Raw genomic sequence first — 20,448 nt, 5'->3', positions numbered from 1 at the left:
TTTTTTTTTTTTTTTTTTTTGCCTTATTTGTTATTTTCACTGTCTCTCTACTATTTTTATAACAGTAGAGAGGAGAGTAACATTATCCTACGTGGACGCGTTACGATTGGTTAATACTTGGATTAGACTACGAGAAAATCACCTTATACGCCTTACGATTGGTTAGTGGTTGGATTAAGCTTAGATCAAATCATCTTATACGCGTTACTATTGGTTAATGGTTGGATTAACCAATTCTGCTTAGCCATAATTTATTATTTATTTATTATTTATTTATTTTTATTTATCATTTCTAGATGGATTATTTTACATTGTAAGAAAAAGTACTTGGTATAGTTTCGTGTACTGGACAGTAAGAATTCTATTTCTATAGTGTTTAAGAGTTGTATATAGGTGAGTGTTTGTTATCTAAACACACAGTTACGTTGTTATAATCACGTATAAAGCAATTTTAGAATTAGAAGATATCTAGGAATCTATTGACTATATAGTCAATAGATGTCTATTTCACAGTCAAAGAACACAAATTAAAGCTATTGACTATATAGTCTAGGAATCTACATATACGGTCCTAGCTAACCAACCAAACCTTAAATTTTTTTCAATGTACGCACATAAATTACTTTTAAAAACGTTTATTAGATTTGTTCTTGGAACTTTTATATACAATTTCTATATCCCATAAAATTTAAGATTAAAGTTAGGTTTTAAGAACATGTATGTAAACTATGATGATATCTAATTGTAGAAAATCTCATTAGTCATCAGATGTTATTGATTCATAAAGTATAAGAATATTTTTCGATACAATATATATATTTCGATTTTCGAGTGACATCTCTAAAAAAATGTAAATAGAAAAATAACAGTAATAACGGTTTTCACATCGTTAATTTATCTGATTTAGTATTTAGTAACAAAAAAAACAGAAAATTTCATACCATTATAGTACAGCATTACCAATCAAAAGTTGTAATTAATTGGCACATAATCATGAAAATAACCCAATAATAAAGTCAATTTTGTATATGCATTGTAATATAGCAATCGTAAATGGCAATCATGTATTCATCTCTTTGATACAACAGACAAGCACACAGAAAATAATTTGCATATAGAATTTTATAAAACAAAAAGTAATTGAAAATGTTTGTGAGAGTAAATATTTATCGGTTACCTTTGTTCTTAAATCAGAGAGATCTTCCATTTTTTTTTTGGGACTTTTTTTTTTTAATCAACAACAAGTGTAACCACCTCATATGTAGAGTGCCATATGTATTTATACTATACCACATACATAGACGAAATTGGGAATTACAAATTAATTTCAATATATTATACATTTGGTAACGTTTTTTTTCTTGACTAAGCTTTATATATGGTAAGATATATAAGTATATACAAGTGGTAGCATGCAGTCCATATTTGATCTTCATATCATCACTCCCTTTCCAATTTTAATCCTTTAAGAACCCGGCCCTCATCAATTTAGTAGATATGTTCAAAGCAAACAATCATTTTGGTATAGCATATTAAAAACTTTTGGAGTTGCTAGAATCTTCGGTTGGTTACAAAACCGGCTGGTCAAACCTTTTAACAAGGTTGAAGAGATGATGATGATGATGATGATGATAAGGCCTCCTCCTCACCACAGAAAGAGTCGCGTTTGCCAAAATCGTCATTAACTAAACGTTCTTTTTTTGCTAGATCTCTATATGATTCTTGTCAGATTTGTGTTTAGCACATACCTCTTGTGAGCAGTACTGTTGCTAAACACTATATGGGTTACGAGTTTTGTAATGTTATTGTCGTCAATCTTTGACTAGAAACAAGAACATTGGACGAATATAAATCAGACGTCGACAATTTTTTTTGCAATTTTCTATTCTATAACATTATATCTTGCTTGCAGATCAGAGGCTTAATGCGCAGCAGATAGATACGTATGGGACATGCTTTCCTCGTGGCACGCCCTTGGATCTCAGGTGGTGTCATCCATGTGTAGGATACGTTAAGTGTAATGTGAATGCTGATTGGAGAAATCCAGATACGTTGAGTGGGGTATCTTGGATTGCTCGTGATTGCAGGGGTAGGGTTCTATACCATGCAAGGGAGGCTTTTACGGAGTCACCGAACAGGATCGTTGCTGAGCTGCGGTGTATCTTGTGGGCGATTCAAAGCTTACGAGATCTTCGTGTGGGTAAGGTTATAATCTCATCGGATTGTCAAGCTGCGATCGCGGCCTTGAATAACCCGCGGTACTGGCCTCAGTATCGGCGATTGCTGGACGAGATTAGCAGAACTGCTCGATCATTATCATTTGAATTTATCGCTTTTGAGGTGGTGTCTTGTCACTCTAATACCATTGCAAGGGACATTGCGTATAGTGTTGTGAAGGATGGTCGTTACAATTCGTACCTTGCTTCGGATGGACCGAGTTGGCTTTCGAATCGAATACGCAGTGAGGCGCAACCTCGCTATGTGTTTAGGTTTATTCCCTATAGATAATTTGTTTCTCTTGTTTTGGTTGATTGGAACTTAATTATGTAAGATATAATTACATTTTCAATTTACAATTTATATGAAGTTATTTCATTTTTCCGTTGTAAAACAAAAATAAATGTTTTAATTGTTTAAAGAATTTGGAAAGGAGCCTACTGTGACACGTGCAAGTTCGTCTCTTTCGGCATTTTTTATTTTGTTCAATAGAAGAGGAGAAAGTCACACGTCACAAGGTCCGATTCCGATGTTACGGGAGATACTCGTCGCTATGTCAATATCTCCGTATTTCGTGTTCATCTGGTTCAATTTCGTAAACCCTAAATGTCAGAAATTGCGGTTTCGTTAATCGCGTGTACACTCAGATTTCAATGTTGAGTCGATTTGTGGGAGGACTGAGAAGGAGACGGTATTGGTTTCATTGCCCATTGCTAGGAAGATGTCTTACCCAGAACATGTTCCATTGCCCATTGGTGCGTGCCTTTCGACCACATTGAGAAAAATATGTATAAATTAACTCTAACACACACACACACACACATATTTTTTTCATTTATATGGTTTGGAAATATCTGCAACTAGTTTGGAGTTTTCTTGCTTATGTTCAATGAAATGTGAAAGATTCATCAAACGATATTTGTTTGGTAGTAGATTTCTTGTGTGCTAGATATTGTCATCCCTATTGTACCCGTGAAGATGTTAAAATTCTTGAGGGTTGCATTTTGATTATCAAGAGTGCATTACTTTTTGACTTGCTTTAGTATAATTTAGTAAGAATCTCTTTGTTTATGTGTAGGATATATTAATGACATTGTATGATGATGAACAAAGTTGTCTTTATTCTGCATTGGTTATTAGAGATTGAATCATGGTAACGATATTGTTTTGCTCTCGTTGTTACTAGATTTGTCATTAATTAAACCAGTTTGTTTGAAGTTCTCAATAGCTACGATTGTGAGACATTGTCTTCTTTGTTAATGCTTGGGATATGTTAATGACACTGTATGATAAACTGAGATTCTCCCTATTCTACATGTGTTATTAAGAGATTGAGTAACAGTAATGCTACATGCATTTATTTTGTTACAATCATTTTTGGTATGCCACTGAAGATGTCCATTTTTCTCAACTTTTCAGTTATATTACCTTTCACCTCTGTTAGTAAATGGATATGCGTTACCATTGCAGCTTAATCTCAAAACATTGTAGATGCATTTCGTGAAGAGTACTCTGTTTCTCTTGCATAACAATGTAATAACCCTCTCTGTCTATCTCTTATTAGCTTGAACAATTTTTGTATATATCTAGTTACACTCTTAAGAGATACTTATTTGTTGAGTGTTTTCAAATTTCTAGAAAGTGAATCAATTCAATAACTTTTGAGTGCCAATATTGCTTTGATCTGTATCTGTCTCTGTAACTTGAGAATTTTTTTCCCACTGTCAGAAGGTCCAATACGTTGCAGGCATGACACAACCATCACGAGCGTTCTGGTTTGAGATACAAAATCATCTTTGCTGAATCAACATGTCTTTTTATTTGGATAAGACCAAGCGGATGAAGAGTCATTGTTCCGATAGTGCATCAACTAAATGTAAGTTTACTTTTGTGTTATTTGTTCGTATAAATCTGTACTTGAGTCGTTATAACTAGACCACGCTAAAGCCTTTTTCAAATGTTGACATCTAATCTGTGGAAAATTTTGCGTGTTTGGCTGATATGTGAGTAAAGCATTAGTTATGGATGAGATTGATATTTTCTGTGGATGTCATGCTTCTCTAAAAGCAAAGGAGAAAGTTCTATAGCATAATAATAAGCTTTCACATTCTTTCTCTACCTAAAGTTGTAAATTATGTTAGCCAATGACATTTGTATGCTTGGCTTAAATAAGCTCCCAATCTCGTTCTAATGATAGAGTTTTTTTTCCTCTGGGTCAGAATTTAAAAGTTGGAGAATTGTCACCTAAAAGGTTCCACTAATTTGGTCAAAAGATGGTGGAGGGCTTTTTTTTTTGTTGTTATGCAATTTATAGTGAGCCAAGAGATGCAATACTCGTGTTTAACGTTATGATCACATAACATAGATGGAAACGTAAGGCTTAAGTTTATGTCTCCACTTAATCTCAAGTGGTATGACGTATTTCCTTTGCTTTTAGATCTTCCATTAGTTGAAAACTTTGAAACCAATAACAAACATTGATGAATTATGATTCGAAGTTTCACTCTGTTTTTTTTTTCTTTCTTCTTTTAACTTTGTTGCGTCATGGGCATGAACCAAGCGTGTGATACGAAGTCAAAATATATTCCGAACTAAATTTGATGCTTTTGCCTCTGTCATTAATCACTTAATTTTATTGTTATCTTAATTAAGTATAGAAAAGCAGCTTTTGTATAAGGACACACTCAAAAGCATTCTCCCTTCGAGAGGCCAAAGGTTGCTGTGTTACTTTCTTCTCTTCTATGGGGGTGGTTCAGATTTTAGGACCACCTATGCTGATCAAGATTCAATTTATGGATATTTGTCTGGAGATTACGTCTGCAGGTAAGCTCCTTTTTTCCACTTTTATTAGTTAAACTATGTCATAACTTTTCTTACTCTTGCTTACGTTAGAGAATCCTAATTATTGTTTCATTCTTTATTCATTCTAAGCATGTCAACTAGTTGCTTAATTATATCATTCTTGATTCCTTCAGCAGAGGGAGATGAACTAGTAAAAAACGACTGTAGTTTTTTAATTACTTTTACGGATAATAGCAAAACATTGATTGTGAAATTATGGATTACTGAGTTATAACTGTCTTGGCTAGATGTATTCCCATAAACCACAGGTTCTTAATAAAAACATATTGACCTCATTTCTGTTCTCTATGCACTTGTTCTTGCTAAATTAATCAAATGAAAAAAACAAATCTTGATTTGCATCTTTTAGTGGACTAGTAATACGTGATCAACCACTGGGAATATATAGTAAGATGCTCCTTGTTATAGAAGCTGAGTACTGATATTGGAAACAATCTGACAACAGAGAGAACATNTGAATTATGATTCGAAGTTTCACTCTGTTTTTTTTTTCTTTCTTCTTTTAACTTTGTTGCGTCATGGGCATGAACCAAGCGTGTGATACGAAGTCAAAATATATTCCGAACTAAATTTGATGCTTTTGCCTCTGTCATTAATCACTTAATTTTATTGTTATCTTAATTAAGTATAGAAAAGCAGCTTTTGTATAAGGACACACTCAAAAGCATTCTCCCTTCGAGAGGCCAAAGGTTGCTGTGTTACTTTCTTCTCTTCTATGGGGGTGGTTCAGATTTTAGGACCACCTATGCTGATCAAGATTCAATTTATGGATATTTGTCTGGAGATTACGTCTGCAGGTAAGCTCCTTTTTTCCACTTTTATTAGTTAAACTATGTCATAACTTTTCTTACTCTTGCTTACGTTAGAGAATCCTAATTATTGTTTCATTCTTTATTCATTCTAAGCATGTCAACTAGTTGCTTAATTATATCATTCTTGATTCCTTCAGCAGAGGGAGATGAACTAGTAAAAAACGACTGTAGTTTTTTAATTACTTTTACGGATAATAGCAAAACATTGATTGTGAAATTATGGATTACTGAGTTATAACTGTCTTGGCTAGATGTATTCCCATAAACCACAGGTTCTTAATAAAAACATATTGACCTCATTTCTGTTCTCTATGCACTTGTTCTTGCTAAATTAATCAAATGAAAAAAACAAATCTTGATTTGCATCTTTTAGTGGACTAGTAATACGTGATCAACCACTGGGAATATATAGTAAGATGCTCCTTGTTATAGAAGCTGAGTACTGATATTGGAAACAATCTGACAACAGAGAGAACATCTCTCTTTTGTTGTTGTATAATATATTACCGAAGGTATCTTCGTACCAAATCCTTTAAGACTTAGTGACCACAGAATCTCTTGAAAACATAAACTAAGATCCACTTGCTTGGTTCATGTCTGCAATAAACCTCGAAAAGACACGGAATGTGGTGATTAAAGTTGATCATAGAGTTATACAGCACACAAGCTAGCATTATGCTAACAGTTCATCAATGGTAGTAGCTACACATTCTTTATTATAACACAAGTACAAAACTGGAATGGCTTTTTCTGTTACAGGAAACCCAGGAAGATCTCACAAATCTCTCTCCCCACCCTCTTTGGAATAGGAACAGCTCACGCATTCTAGCTTTCCTTTTGTTTAGAGAGAAGAGTACTAGGTTACATTAATTAGTTTATATAATAATAAATCCACATGCCTTAGAGTTAAGCAAAAGTCAGTGACCCTAGGGCATTTGTTTACTATGAAATAAAAAAGTGTCTTTTGTTGTTTGAGAATGGGGTTAAGTACGTAAGCATCTGATTTAACAGAGAGACAGATCAAAGAAAAGTGTTTAGTGGGGAATCACTTGTTCTTGCTGACGACTTAAATGAATCTTAAACTCTGTCTTCATAAGCTGTTCCGTACGGTTTCTTTAGGGTAACACACGGCTAAGATGGCAAATCTTGAAAGTTTAATCTCAAAATTTCAGTTTCTGGAAAAAGCAGCTTAGTGTTGGCTAGCCAAAATATTCAAAGGACAAGCGAAATTTGATGTTAACTTAACCACCCAATATTGTCTTAGAGGTAGATAAAAGTTTTTGATGTTGAAACATAGGTGGTTTCTTCTTATTTTTGTCACTTAGCCTTTCATATTATATTTCATTTAACCAAATTAAGCCTTGTTCACTTTGATTTGATGTTTTGTTTCTTTTTCATTAAACTCTATTTTTTTTTTCATTTTTAGGTCATAACAAGTGGGCGGAAATTTTTGGTTTTGCTTTCTTGCATTCAAATACAGTGTTGATTGAGGTGAGTGTATTTTGGGCACACTTTATTTGCTTATTTTTCTTGTAATTTGTTTTTATATCGTGGCTTCTTGATGCATACATGACACTTTCTTCAATTTATGACCATTCTTTTCTTAAAAAATTGCATGGAAACTCATGTTATGTTTATTCCTTAATTAGTGTGCCAATAATCTTTGTTTTGGTTGATGGGATTTAGATTTCAAAATTAGTGGGCAGTTGTTATCATGTTGTTTAAGTTGGGTCTAAGAATTACCCGACATAGGTTTTTGACACACGACTCCTTTGCTTTAAATATAAAAAGAGAGTACAGTACTACTATTAGAGAGAAAACAAACAATCGTTTTCATAATCATAGCACTATTAGGGAAACCAAATTTGAGAACTTTCATAACTTTTGTTGGTTTTTTTTTTTTTTGGAAGGTAAAATATAAAAGAAAAAAAAAACATGTCTGTAACTTTTTGTCATGTTACTTCCATTACGTGTCTCTCTGTAAGTGGCCGTATCTTTTCTTTTTTCTATACGATTTGATTTTGCTTTTTTCTTTCCCATTCAGATGTATATATTGTTTTTTTTCTTTGCCTTACGAAAAGTAGAACATTTTACTCTTCCTAGTAAAAACTAAAAACCTCATTTGAAAATTTTTATTTCACTCATTTTTATTTTCTTTCATTTGGAACTTTCTTTTTCTCTCTAATTTTTTCTTCTTTTTTCCGGGTAGTCTCTTTCAGTCCCAGATCACATGAGGGTCGAAAGTTCCTTGGCTGCTGAATAATTCAGTCTTTATTTATTTTTTCGCCAAATGAGTCAAAAACGATGATTAACCAAGTTTCCTGTATAGACTATGCTTTCCAAATCTGTTTCTCTAAACCAACAAATCAGTTTTTTTCTTTTGCAACAGTAAAAAGATTATATGAAGAGTTTTTTTTCAATTTTGATCATGTGCACAATACAGTGACTCTCTCTCTCTCTCTTTGTTACACATATACTACATACACATTACACAATAGTATTCTTATCTGCATTTTGTCGCATAATTAACTAAATATTTGCATTATTCAAGTGGTGGTGTGGAAAAGTTCCCTTACCCACCTCTCTAGTCTCTGCCCATTGCACAGTCACTTCTCTTTCTCTTTATTTTCTTTATTTATTTTATTTTATTCACTTTTGCGACACTACAAATTGGCACCCTCTCCCTCTCATTGTCCATCATTCTTATTTCCAAAGCTTCTTTGTTTTCACATCTCACAAGTCTTTGCTCTCTCTCTCTCTCTTTACAAGCTTCTATCCTCTTAATTTGAACCATGGGAACTGTTGTCTATCAACAAGGGTTTCAGTCTCAACTTAACGAGCCTAGGGCTTTAAGGCTTAGGCTATCTTCACCAAATCCTCACTTCTTTCAACCCTTTGGTTTAGCTCTCAAGTCTCCTTCACTTGACTCCCCTAATGCAGAGGACACCCGAAACCTTAACGATGACAAACCAGCTGCTTCCTTGGGCCCTGACTCAAGTGACTGGAGCTTTCTCCAGTCCCTATCATCTGGCTCATCCTCCTCAAAGACGACGAACTCTGAGAAAGAGAAGACTTATGTTCAACGTCCGTCTTCTTGTAGAGCTCTAAGCGACCAGAGCTTAGCATTGTGCACTGAGAATCTCGGAAGCGAATCTGGCTCTGATGTTACAGATGTCGATGATTTGTTCTCGATTGACGTGCAGACCAAGAATCTCGGAGAAACAACAGTAACAACGGAGACAAGAGCGTTAAAAAGTAGGAAAAGGAATGTGAGCCCTAGTGATCTCCCACCTCCTTTGACCACTATGAGAGGGTTTCAAAGCATTCAAATGAGACCACACCGTGAAAACGGAAGATTGGTCATGACCGCCACAAACGCGCCACCTAGTAACCGGTGCTTTCAAGCTGACCGGAGCAATGGTCGTCTCCGTCTCTCTATCTTAAAAGACTCAGATGAGTTTGTAGAGAACGAAGAAGAGACTATTGAGCCTGAAGAAACCGAAGAATACGAGGAGGAGGAGAATGAAGAAGAAGTAGAAGAAGAAGATGAAGTGATGGGCATTGAGAATATTCAAAGATCAAGAAGATGCGCTGAAGGCAAACAGGGAAACAGGGGATTGCTAAATTGGGAATCTTTTTGCGTTGCTACTTCCTAAAAACAGAAACTTCTTAATTTGCTCTGTATTTACAATTTCCCAATTTTTTATCCTATGTGTCTTCTTTTTTTTATAATAGAAATATCGCCGTTTCCTCCTAACTCGAGAAAAAAAGTAGATTAAATTTAATTTAAACAAAAAAAAATACAAAATAATTGGAAGAAATGGGCAGAGGGAATATGCTTGTGGTCTGGTCGGCAGTTAATCTAGTTTGGTAAGAAAGATTCCCTGAGTGGTCTGAAATTAGTGGCAACCTCATCAACTTCGTTAGGACAATCGCATTCATGTACCCAGAAGCTTCCTTCTATTATGCCAATTGGCCCAATTCAGTTAGACAGTTACCAAGTTCCTAATCCCAACGTATCAAATCAAAATAGTAGTTGGTCGACTTATCATTTATCTTAATTGCCCTAGGTTTTGAACGTGTGTATACAGTATACTCAATGTCAAAACGTTATTGATTTGAGATTTGAATAGAGTATTAAAAAATTTAAATGTTATGTAGAATATGTTGTTATTAGATGAAAATTTTGTTAAAATTTAGTGTTATTCAATTAAAACAAAAGAATATATGATTGTGAATAAATTTAATTATTATATTATTAGTTCATGATTTTATACACTTTCTTCAGAAAATAAAATCATGGAAAGTATCACAAAAATATAGAAATTATTTGGGGTGTTTTACAAGATTTTAGAAAACTAATCAACAAAATTATAGAATAATCTCTAGCAATTCTTAAAAATCTTTCATTTATTCACTTTGATGATTTTGTTGAAGTCTTTAAAATTCTTTATAAATTAGAATCCAATAACATCCTCGTAATCTAATATTAAATTTCAGATTTTCTTTTGCGTTTTCATTTAACTTTCAAATTCTAATTAGTATTTCTAGTATTCAAAATTTTATACCAAAAATGTCAAAAATACTTTATTCGTCAAAATAATATGACTGAACACGATTCAAATTACACAAAAGTTACTTTACAAAAATAAAATCAGATTTAATTGTTTGGTCATCACTTAAAACATTTATAAATGAAAAGCAGAACATAAATTTTTAAAAGGCCAGAAATTAAAAAAAAATCAAAAAGCATATATTTTTGTTTGTACATGTAATATATTTTAGCAAGCATATATATATATATATATATATATATATATATATATATATATATTTTTTTAACGTCAAGATGCTCTCTCAAAGATGATCAATTGTATAAATGTATAAGAATGAGCATCTTTTTACCAAAAAAAAGAAAAAAGAAAGAAGAATGAACAACTTAATAAATAATAATAAAAAAGGAAGAAACTAGGTTGGTCCGTACAACAACGACGTCATCACAACCCCCACCCCCGCATCTCTCCGCCAATATCAAAAGGCTTTTGGTGTACGGACGACGGATCTGTGCGGCGTTTGGTTAAAAAAAATTATTTGCATATGCTTCAATCAATAACAAGTTGCATGCATCTAACAGCTCAATAAAAATATTCACCACTTTCTTATTTGCATATGCTTCAATGCAATTTTTGAGAAGCTTCTTCTATATATGTTCTTACGAAATATATATATATATATTAAACTTTACTTTTTAATTTGTAAAAATATTTTAACTAATCAGCATATTAAAATTTCAAGTATCATGTATGTTTTTTCAAGTTTCAATATTTTATTGATAAAAAATTAAAACAAGAAAAATACTTTTTAAACTAGGAGTCTTTGTGCGAATACTCCACTTACCCACGAAAAGTATATCTTAGATCCAAACAATCTCTTAAGCAAGTTGCAGTAATGGTTTAGTTAAACTATATTTGCATATACAACACACATTTGGTGTGAGATTTTCTTTTTCCTCCTTTTGCTAGAAGAATTAGACCTTATCTCATATTTTTTTTAAACCATACTTATGATTGATTACTTGAGATTTATAGTTTCTTATATAAGTGGTTTATAGTTCATATTACAAACATGCAGAAATATAATATGAAACTAGTATTTTATTTTCTTTTAAAATATATATATATGAAACTAGTTTTAATTAAAAATTTCTAATAATATGCACATGATGAGATGATATATATACATATACATCGTTTAAGTTCTTTTATTTTTGGGCAGAACATTTATATGTTCTGTATAATAAATTAGAAGGTAATTTTATAAATATACGTGTGCAAACTATAAAACTGCAATAATAGTGCAAGTGTCCACTCGTTTTCTCTTTATATGGACTATAATAATAAGAAATATAGTGAGCGACACGTGAAACTCCATTGGACTGCTCTTTGAAACTCTTTATAGTAAGGGTTTTGTCTTTTTGGTTATTGCTGTTATTTTTATAATAAATATGTCGTTTTGGTTATTGTTATATTACTAGATTTGAATCCACGGTACACTGCAGGCATATAATTTCTATTATAATTTATATTTTATATTGTATTTATTTGTTAAATATTGAATGTTTTGTAAATAGAGAAATAACTAAATTTCTACTTGTATGGCTAAATATTTATATTATTTTTTTACCTGCAATACACGTCATGACCATTTGTTTGTTATATTTAGTTTGTTTTGTTTAGCGTTTGAGATTCTATTTTGATTTTTAATTATTATAACAAAAAATAAGGGATCTAAATACATAATCAATAATTATACGCTGTGACTAAGTCACATTTTTCCTAATTATTTAATTATTTTATTCAATCTTAGTTAAATCAACTTGATTTTATGTCAAATATTCTAAATAGTAGTGTTGATAAATAATTAATTGAGGATTTAACTCGTGTTAACATAAATTTAATAATATTTTATTAATTATAACATGTTCTCTTTATAAATCATCTACTATATAACCACATTTTATAGTATTTTAGAATTTTTTTAATTTTACATATTCGTAATAATTAAAAATTTTAATAAGTTTATATATGTTAATTATAATATTTAAATAATTTTCAATCGAAGTTTTTATTACGTTAAGAATCAAAGCTCACAGATTTTGGAAAACAAAATGAAATCAAATTATTTTTTTCTTTATTTACGAAGAAGGATTCAGATATAAAATATATTCAAAACACAACATAATGTATAGTTATATATATGATATCTTCTATATCCATATTGATTGCTGTTATTTTTTTAATTAAAATAAAATGTAAAATATTTAGGAAACAAAATCTGGAGTAATGTTATTTTTAGAAATTTTTAGGAGTTAATGTTGTAAATAATTTTTTTAAATAAACAAAACTAAAAGGGCATAACACAAAAACAAAATGTACTTCAAAAATGTTAATATAGATTAATCACTCTGTGTTTGTGAGTAGCGATTTGTTAATATAGATTAATCACTGTGTGTTTGTGAGTAGCGATTTGTTAATATAGATTAATCACTGTGTGTTTGTGAGTAGCGATTGGTATAAAGCTTCTTTTTCACGTTTCTTTTCTTGCAAAAAGTAGTATGCATGGTATCTGCGTCTATCCATTTTGGTATTATTGCATGTTGAAACTAATTTGACGACATAAGATTATTTATATGAAATCATTTCAATAATTTTTTGTTATTTTGATAGTTTGTACATAAATTGAATTACAATATGTACCTTTATATATGATATAATAATGAAACAATCGACCGAAGAAATAACTTAAAAAAAAAAAAAAAAACCGACACAATTGCAGAAGGCCACAAGCACTTGTGTTTTGTTCAGAAGAGAACGTTTTATAATCTTCAAAATAGAGTTTGAAATATGATTATAGGAACAATATCGATCCGTCCAGAACTTTCTCGTTTTCTCATTGCACTATTTTAATCTACATGATTTTTTTGCTTTTTTTTTCCCTAGGAAAGCTACAAGAAATAGAAAGGATATATAATATGATACCATATTACCTTAAATCTCCAAAAACTCAGATTATTGTCATTCATCACAATCTTCATTAAGTCGTTAAATATGTTTACTATCTAAACTTTTACATGACTAAAGTATAATATATCTCTTGAAATCTCCCATCCGATGATCAAATCAAGATTTATGTTAATACTTCATATTTCTGAATGAGCTGACCGTTTGAAACTTATTGGTCTGTTTCAATCTATGTAATTCACTATAGTCCCCACCAACTTGACCTCTACAAGATTAGTGACGCAATGTCTTTTTTGGAGTACTGTGCTTCAATTAGGTTAAACTTTCATATTTAATCTGAGAATGTAGACAGATCATTTAAGTTCAAAAGTGGCAATTGGGTATGTTTCTTTGTGGCTAAGCAGAGCAAAAGGATTGGTGAGTGGTTTATGGACGTCAAATATACTATTATTACCAACTGATTACGACCATGACGTGGTCCTCTTTCTATTCTCTATCCTCAAAACGGTCACCAACCTGGATATAAAGTTACGATTTTCCCCTTATTTATTTTTAGCATTTTTATTTATAAAACCACAAAAAAATGAAAGTATTTAGTTTAACTAGAACCTTTTTTTGTTCTTTGAATGTGGGCGCTTCCTTTACATTCTTTTATGATATCGCTCTCTTTGACCGAATATTTAACCAATTAATTAACTTGTGAAATTGATTGCAACATCAAGTCTATGTTGAGTATATATGAGCCAAAGCATTATTAATAAGCTGTATTCTAAGAAACGATATAATCACTTTAATTACCACGTAATTAATGAAGTTGCTTCTTTGTAACAACTAGAACTAAATGCGTACGATTTTGTGAGTGTGTGTGTCTTAACTATCAAAATAGTTTTTTTTAAAACTAATATTATCCTATATATCATACAATTGTACATGGAAATTAAATTGCAACTTTTTATTTTTTATTTTCTATCGAATAAACATGAATCGTGAATCGTTAATTTTGGACATGTTAATTTTGCAAAAGCTTGGACATGGCAAAAAAGCTTGGACATGTTAATTTTGCGGGTGTACTGGATTGATTCCGTGAATCGTGAGTAGTGTCAACATGGCGACAAGACCAAATCCTAGCTAGTACTCTATTGGTGGATTTGCTCCTGCATGTTCTGCCCTAAAATATATACTTTAGTTTTCTTTTTCTCTGCCAACTTATTTGAAGCATCATTGAAGATAAGAAGTTTCAGAAGTAAATTTCAAATCCATTAAAGATAACGTAACCCGTAAAAGGGTTGTTAAACAACGAATGAAAACTGATACCGATATTCATGATAGGAAATCTCGAACCCTTCGAATCCCACTAGCGCAGTATAAAACTTAGCAGGAACCCAATACGTCGGTGGGAAACGTATTCTGATGAGATTTGCATGCGGTTTGTAACGTGGATAAAATTACGAATATTTTAGGAAAATGTATAAATTTAGTTCAGGAATTACTCAAGATCTCCCAGGAAAACAAGTATACAAGACTTTAAATTTTGAAAGTTCTAATTTGATGTATGAGTAGTTCTGTTGGTCTAGGTCAAAAAATTAATTCTTTCTAACTTCTAAGTGTAGAATTGCTCAATTTTTCACTTTAACTACATGAGTATAAGCCTATTATTTAAGGTCTATTTGTAAATTTGGGAGATCCAATCCGTTCTTTTCCTCAAAAATTAGTGTGGGATGATCCCTTTATAAGCTTGGAGATTTATTATGAGTTAACAAAGCAAAATCTAACTTTTGTATTCCAGAGAAATCTAATACCGATTAAAGAAACCCTACGGTTGTTGTTTATATATTACACTTCCTTTATGAACTATATAATTTTATTTTTATACATATCTCTTCTATATATGTTGACACGAGAAAACCCTAGTAGTTGCTACCCTATAGAGTACGTGTAACAGTAACAATCGACTTCTTCGTTTGAATACACTCATGCACTGACACATGTTTTATTTGTTGATAATAATTCGAGAGAGAGAGAGAGGAATAACAAGAATAATTAAAGAGGTCCAATAAGTCAACAAATTATAATTCTTGGACACGAATAAATGTCATTCACCACATTAATTTTCACAGCGCGCACAGCCATTTAATTTCTTCTTCCTTTTTTTTCTTATTGTAAAAAAGTTTATTCATTGAGTTTCATCAGAAATTTTGGATAATGCTGTAATCCTTGTATGTAGGAGCCAACCAGATTACGGAATAAAAGATCGAGTTACGAGTGGTCTATATCCCTATATTAGTTTTATTTATCTGCATTCGATAAATTACAGAGTTATAGAGAAACACTTTGTTGACTTATCTGCTAGCTGGTATACGGCACTTCACGTTTCAGTTTTAAGAGCATCATTACCCGGAGAATGCTGATGCGTTGCTCAACAAAAAAATAAAAATATATTTGAATATATTACTAATAACAAATTGATAGCTGTAGAAAAAGAATGAGTAACGTTTATACCAAGAGTAACTTAAGCAACATTCTCTTTTTATTTCTTTTTTTTTGTATTTTTTATTTATTTTTAATAAAATAATTTATGGGAAGTAACCAGTAAAGATGGTCTAAATAACGTGTCCTGTTTAACTCGATCGATGTGATTATACTTGCATTAATAATCTTAATTCTCACTAAATAAAGTGTCAAAACCAGCAAACTATATTATTATAGATCAATGTAAAACATTGTTTAAATTTTTTCTTATGAATTAAACAAGATGGTTAAGAGTTAAGACTATGCTGCTATGTAGGCCTGGACATTCGGGTTCGGATGTTCGGGTTTTCGTATTTTCGGATATAGAGATATAAAACCCGATCAGGTATTTTCTAATATCGGGTCGGGTTCGGATCGGGTGTCTTCGGGTTCGGATAATTTCGGGTTACCCGAAGTCATAAAAAAAAAATCTTTTTATCTTCCTCTTCTTGTCTCCTTCTTCTTCATCTCTCTTTTTCAACAAAAAATCCTAGATTTGTTTATCCATAGCCACTACTTCAAAAATTAAATCCTTCAAATTCCCTACCAAATCTAATATTTATAGCAAATTATATGATATGATTCATATTTATCTTCCAACCTCACTCACTTTTCAAACCTCACAAACTATATTTTTTTGTAGATTTGCTTGTCATGTTTCTATTAAAATTGATCTGGGTAATAAAAAAATAAAACAATTATGGGTTCTGTTGATTGAGAAAGAAAAAAATAAATCAATTTTAGAATACATAATTATATATATATATGTATAAATAATTAACGTTTTCATACTATGACATAAAACTAAGGTGGCAAAATGGTTTATGATAAACTTGTAAATGCCTAAGGTATTTGGTTCAAACCCACTTAGATGCATTTTTGTATTTATTTCGGATTAGTTCAGATATCCGATCGGGTTCGGATTCAGATAGTACTAAATACCCGATCGGATTTAGTTTCTTTGAAATTCGGATATCCGATCGGGTTCGGGTTTCAGATTCGGTTAAAATGTCCAGGCTTACCGCTATGCGCTTTGATCAGTTGCCCACAAAAAAAAAAAGAAAAAAAACTAATTTAATTTAATTTAACTTACAACATAAATATGTGCTATTTTCACTAAAAAAAAACTCTTAAATAATTCATGCATGTCTTTATAATACTAATAAATAATGTATTTTGTTTATCCGGACAATCAATGGCCTCGTTGTGAAATCGCAATCTCACTTTGCTTTATTTTATTTTTGTGTCAAATGACTTTTTTTGGCAAAACTTTTTGTGTTGAATGACTAAACGAGACAATCATGGAACATTCAACATTTTACGTAAGAAGATTTTTCTTTTTCAATTTAGTTTCTTGCTAAAGATAGAGAAAACAGGTTTTTTAAAAAAATCTAAAAAACGAAAGAAAGAAAAAGTGAGGGTGAGAAAGTAGATACGATTCTCTCCCAATCTCTCTGATATTTTCAGTCATTTATATATGAGAGATCGTTATATAACTTCATTGTTTGTTAGTGAAAAGAAAGTGACGTTTCGAAGACGTATCCTAAACGCAAAATTCACTTGTCTTCTTTCTTTTTTTCTTTCTCTTTAAGCGTCGTGTCTGAAAATAGTCAAGTCCCTCAATCAAAACGCTCCCTCACACTTAGAACACACAAATAAAAAAGAGGAAGCACAGAATCTAAAAGATAGATTATAGAAATCGAGACAAAATCAAGATTTCAAAAAGTGAGAAGATATTCTTGTTTCTATTTTACGCAGCTTTGTTTTTTCCTTTCTTTCTTTCACGTCTATCCACCAACCAACCGAACTGCACTATGATGATAAGTGTCAAATGGGTTTTTACTCTCTGCATGTGCTTTCTTGCAATGTTTATTTTCCTCTTTTTTTCGTTAGATTTGTATCATAATGTTGACTAAAGACTCGATCTACTGTGTCAGAGAGTGGGCCGGTAAATAGTAAAAACAATAATGTACCAAAATACACTTATTAAAATTACAGAAAATAGTGTACTAGTCCATAAACAAAATGCATTAAAACATCAACATTATTCTTTAGTATTATGAATATTACTAATTTTGAACTTAATATGTTAGTTTTTGTTTTTGACTACAATGAAACCCAAAAATATATAAGTACTCATCATGTTTAAATTCTATCCTCTTTTTTCCCTGTTTGAAATGATACATCTAAATTCTTAGCCTATAGTATACCTAGGAAATTAAACAAAACTGAATATGGGGTTGGAGAGACAGAGTTCATTATGAATATAATGCGACTGTGGTTTGGAAATAAACAATATCTGGAGCTGATCCGTTGAGGTTTCAACTTTGGAATGGTGCTATCGTAAGTAGTACGTAACATTAGTCGTATAAAAATAAAATAAAAACATTAATTGTAAATATTTTTATTTTAATATCTCTTATTTATGATTATATTTTTCTTAAAAAACTAAAAACGACGTATTATTGACTTCACAAAAAGTTGGACTGACTGATTTTAGAAAAAAAATATCATATTCAAGTAAGAAAATCCTCTAAACACTGTAAATGATTTGAAATTGTTGAAAACTTTTTTAACTTTGAAATTCATCACACTTCTTCACACACCATGAGAAAATTATCTACCAATCAATCACCTTTTATGTGAAGTGAACTATGATGGATTTAATCAAGAGAAATTTATAAATTCTGGTATGTACAGTAGCAATTTTTATTACCAATGCCACTTTTATTAAAATATTTTCTAAAATGCCATATGATCCACTTTCATCTATTTAAAATAACAAAAATGCCCTATATTTTATTTTCCTTCTTTTCTCTTTGGATCTCTCATCTCTCTCTCTCTCTTATTATCACATATTTCTTTCTTTCTTCAAAAACAAATAAATCATCACACATGATATATGAGACTCTTTCTTTCTTTTTTTCTTATCTTTATTTTCTTTCTTTCCCTTCTTTTCTCTCTCTCTTTTTGAAGATATTAATTTCAGATCTGTTTACTTTTTTGTTCTCTATTACTCAGATTTGCGGTTCAGCTGGGGGACACAAGTGTTGGAATCCAAGAAACCATCATTGGAAGTCAAACTAGATATTACTTTATAGACCATATTTAGAAGAGATGATTCGGATCTTGTCTACCGACATTTATGTATCAGTGGACTCCGCTTGTCGATTGTATGATTAGTGGGCAGACCTATAGGGGTGGACCAGATTTTTGTTTTCGAAAGACAAGTGTTGTCACCAAGCGGATCTGGTCCACTAAGAAAACCGGTAGACAAAAACGTGGTGGACATTACTTTATAAACCAGATTTAGAAGAGATGATTCGAATCTGGTCTACCGACATTTGTCTATCAGTGGACTCCGCTTATCGATTGTACAATTAGTGTGGGCAGACCTACAGGGGTGGACCAGTTTTTTGTTATTGAAGGACAACTGTTGTCATAAAGCGGATCTGGTCCACTAAGAAAGCCGATGGACAAAAACGTGGTAGACAAAAACCTATCCAAGCATTGATTTTGGTCCACCGAAGACACAATAAGATCTGTATATGCGTCTCCATACATGCAGGGTAGAAAAATGGTTTTATGTTATTGATAGACAAGTGTTGTCAAACCAAACAGATTTGGTCTACTAAAAGTGCAGAAGACATAATTGTGGTGGACAAGTGTTGTCAACAAAAACGATATGGCGAAGGACCTAAGTGTAGTGAACAAAAACTTGGTTGCACAAATTTTTTAATTTTTAATTTTTAATTTGTCTTCATGTAATTAAAGGATAAAAATGTATTTACTCCTACAGCATAAAACAAGAAAATAACATTTCTAAATACAAAACAATAAAGTGACGTCTTTCACAATTCGAAAGTCTAAAGCACTTACGCCGACAAAATATTTTACACTTTTAATGTAAAAATCATGGGCCTATCCAGTATGGGCTAATTTCTTCGGTTTTATACGAATGGGCCTACAAGCACACGATATGTGTGCTGAAGAAATTATGGGCCTACTGCTGCAACAAAGCAATAAATTAATATTTCAATTATGTAGATAAAAAATGATTATATTTATGTATCCTTTTTCTTAAAATAAAATATACACTAATCTCGACAGTGAGCTCCTTTACAAATGGTGTTGATAGTCTACAAAAAAAAAAAGTCATTTAATAATATTTAGCTTAAAGATTGGGTTTCTAATTAGAGGAGCAACCTAGAAGTAGACTAGCTAATCCTTGTTTGTTATAGAATCTTCAAATCATATGATACATGTTTGATTTCCCAACAAGCATAATGCAAAAAGAAGAAGAATATAATCTTGGTCGTGTAACAGAATCACTAACTACAGTATCCCAATAAAACAATACGATAGTTGTTCTTGTTAACATTAAAAATGAATATGTGCTGCGTTTAGGAGGCCATATATATTCAATATTCTCATGGACTTCTCCGTATAGGTATAAGAAGATTAATATCGTTGCTTGTTTGTCGTAAGATTGTATTAACTCATTCACAAGTAGTAGAAGGAAAAAGCGA

General features: G+C 31.5%; 2 protein-coding genes across 2 annotated transcripts; both read left to right on the top strand.

Moving 5' to 3' along the window:
• Window positions 1,781-2,508, top strand: LOC104738050. The gene is made up of 2 exons (XM_010458289.1): window positions 1,781-1,796; window positions 1,913-2,508. The coding sequence occupies exons 1-2, from the start codon at window positions 1,781-1,783 to the stop codon at window positions 2,506-2,508; spliced, it is 612 nt and encodes a 203-aa protein (XP_010456591.1).
• On the top strand, window positions 8,565-9,631 carry LOC104735989 (protein FANTASTIC FOUR 3-like). Its single transcript, XM_010455893.2, has one exon. The coding sequence runs from the start codon at window positions 8,684-8,686 to the stop codon at window positions 9,545-9,547; it is 864 nt and encodes a 287-aa protein (XP_010454195.1). The 5' UTR covers window positions 8,565-8,683; the 3' UTR covers window positions 9,548-9,631.

This window comes from Camelina sativa, chromosome 13 (assembly GCF_000633955.1).
Source record: "Camelina sativa cultivar DH55 chromosome 13, Cs, whole genome shotgun sequence".
Classification (NCBI taxonomy): Eukaryota; Viridiplantae; Streptophyta; class Magnoliopsida; order Brassicales; family Brassicaceae; genus Camelina; species Camelina sativa.
The sequence above is the reverse complement of the archived record's forward strand: the minus strand, read 5'-3'. Positions and strand labels throughout refer to the sequence as shown.

Excerpts from the sequence above, each read along its gene's own strand:
- LOC104735989 (XM_010455893.2), top strand. The coding sequence starts at position 8,684 with ATGGGAACTGTTGTCTATCAACAAGGGTTTCAGTCTCAACTTAACGAG.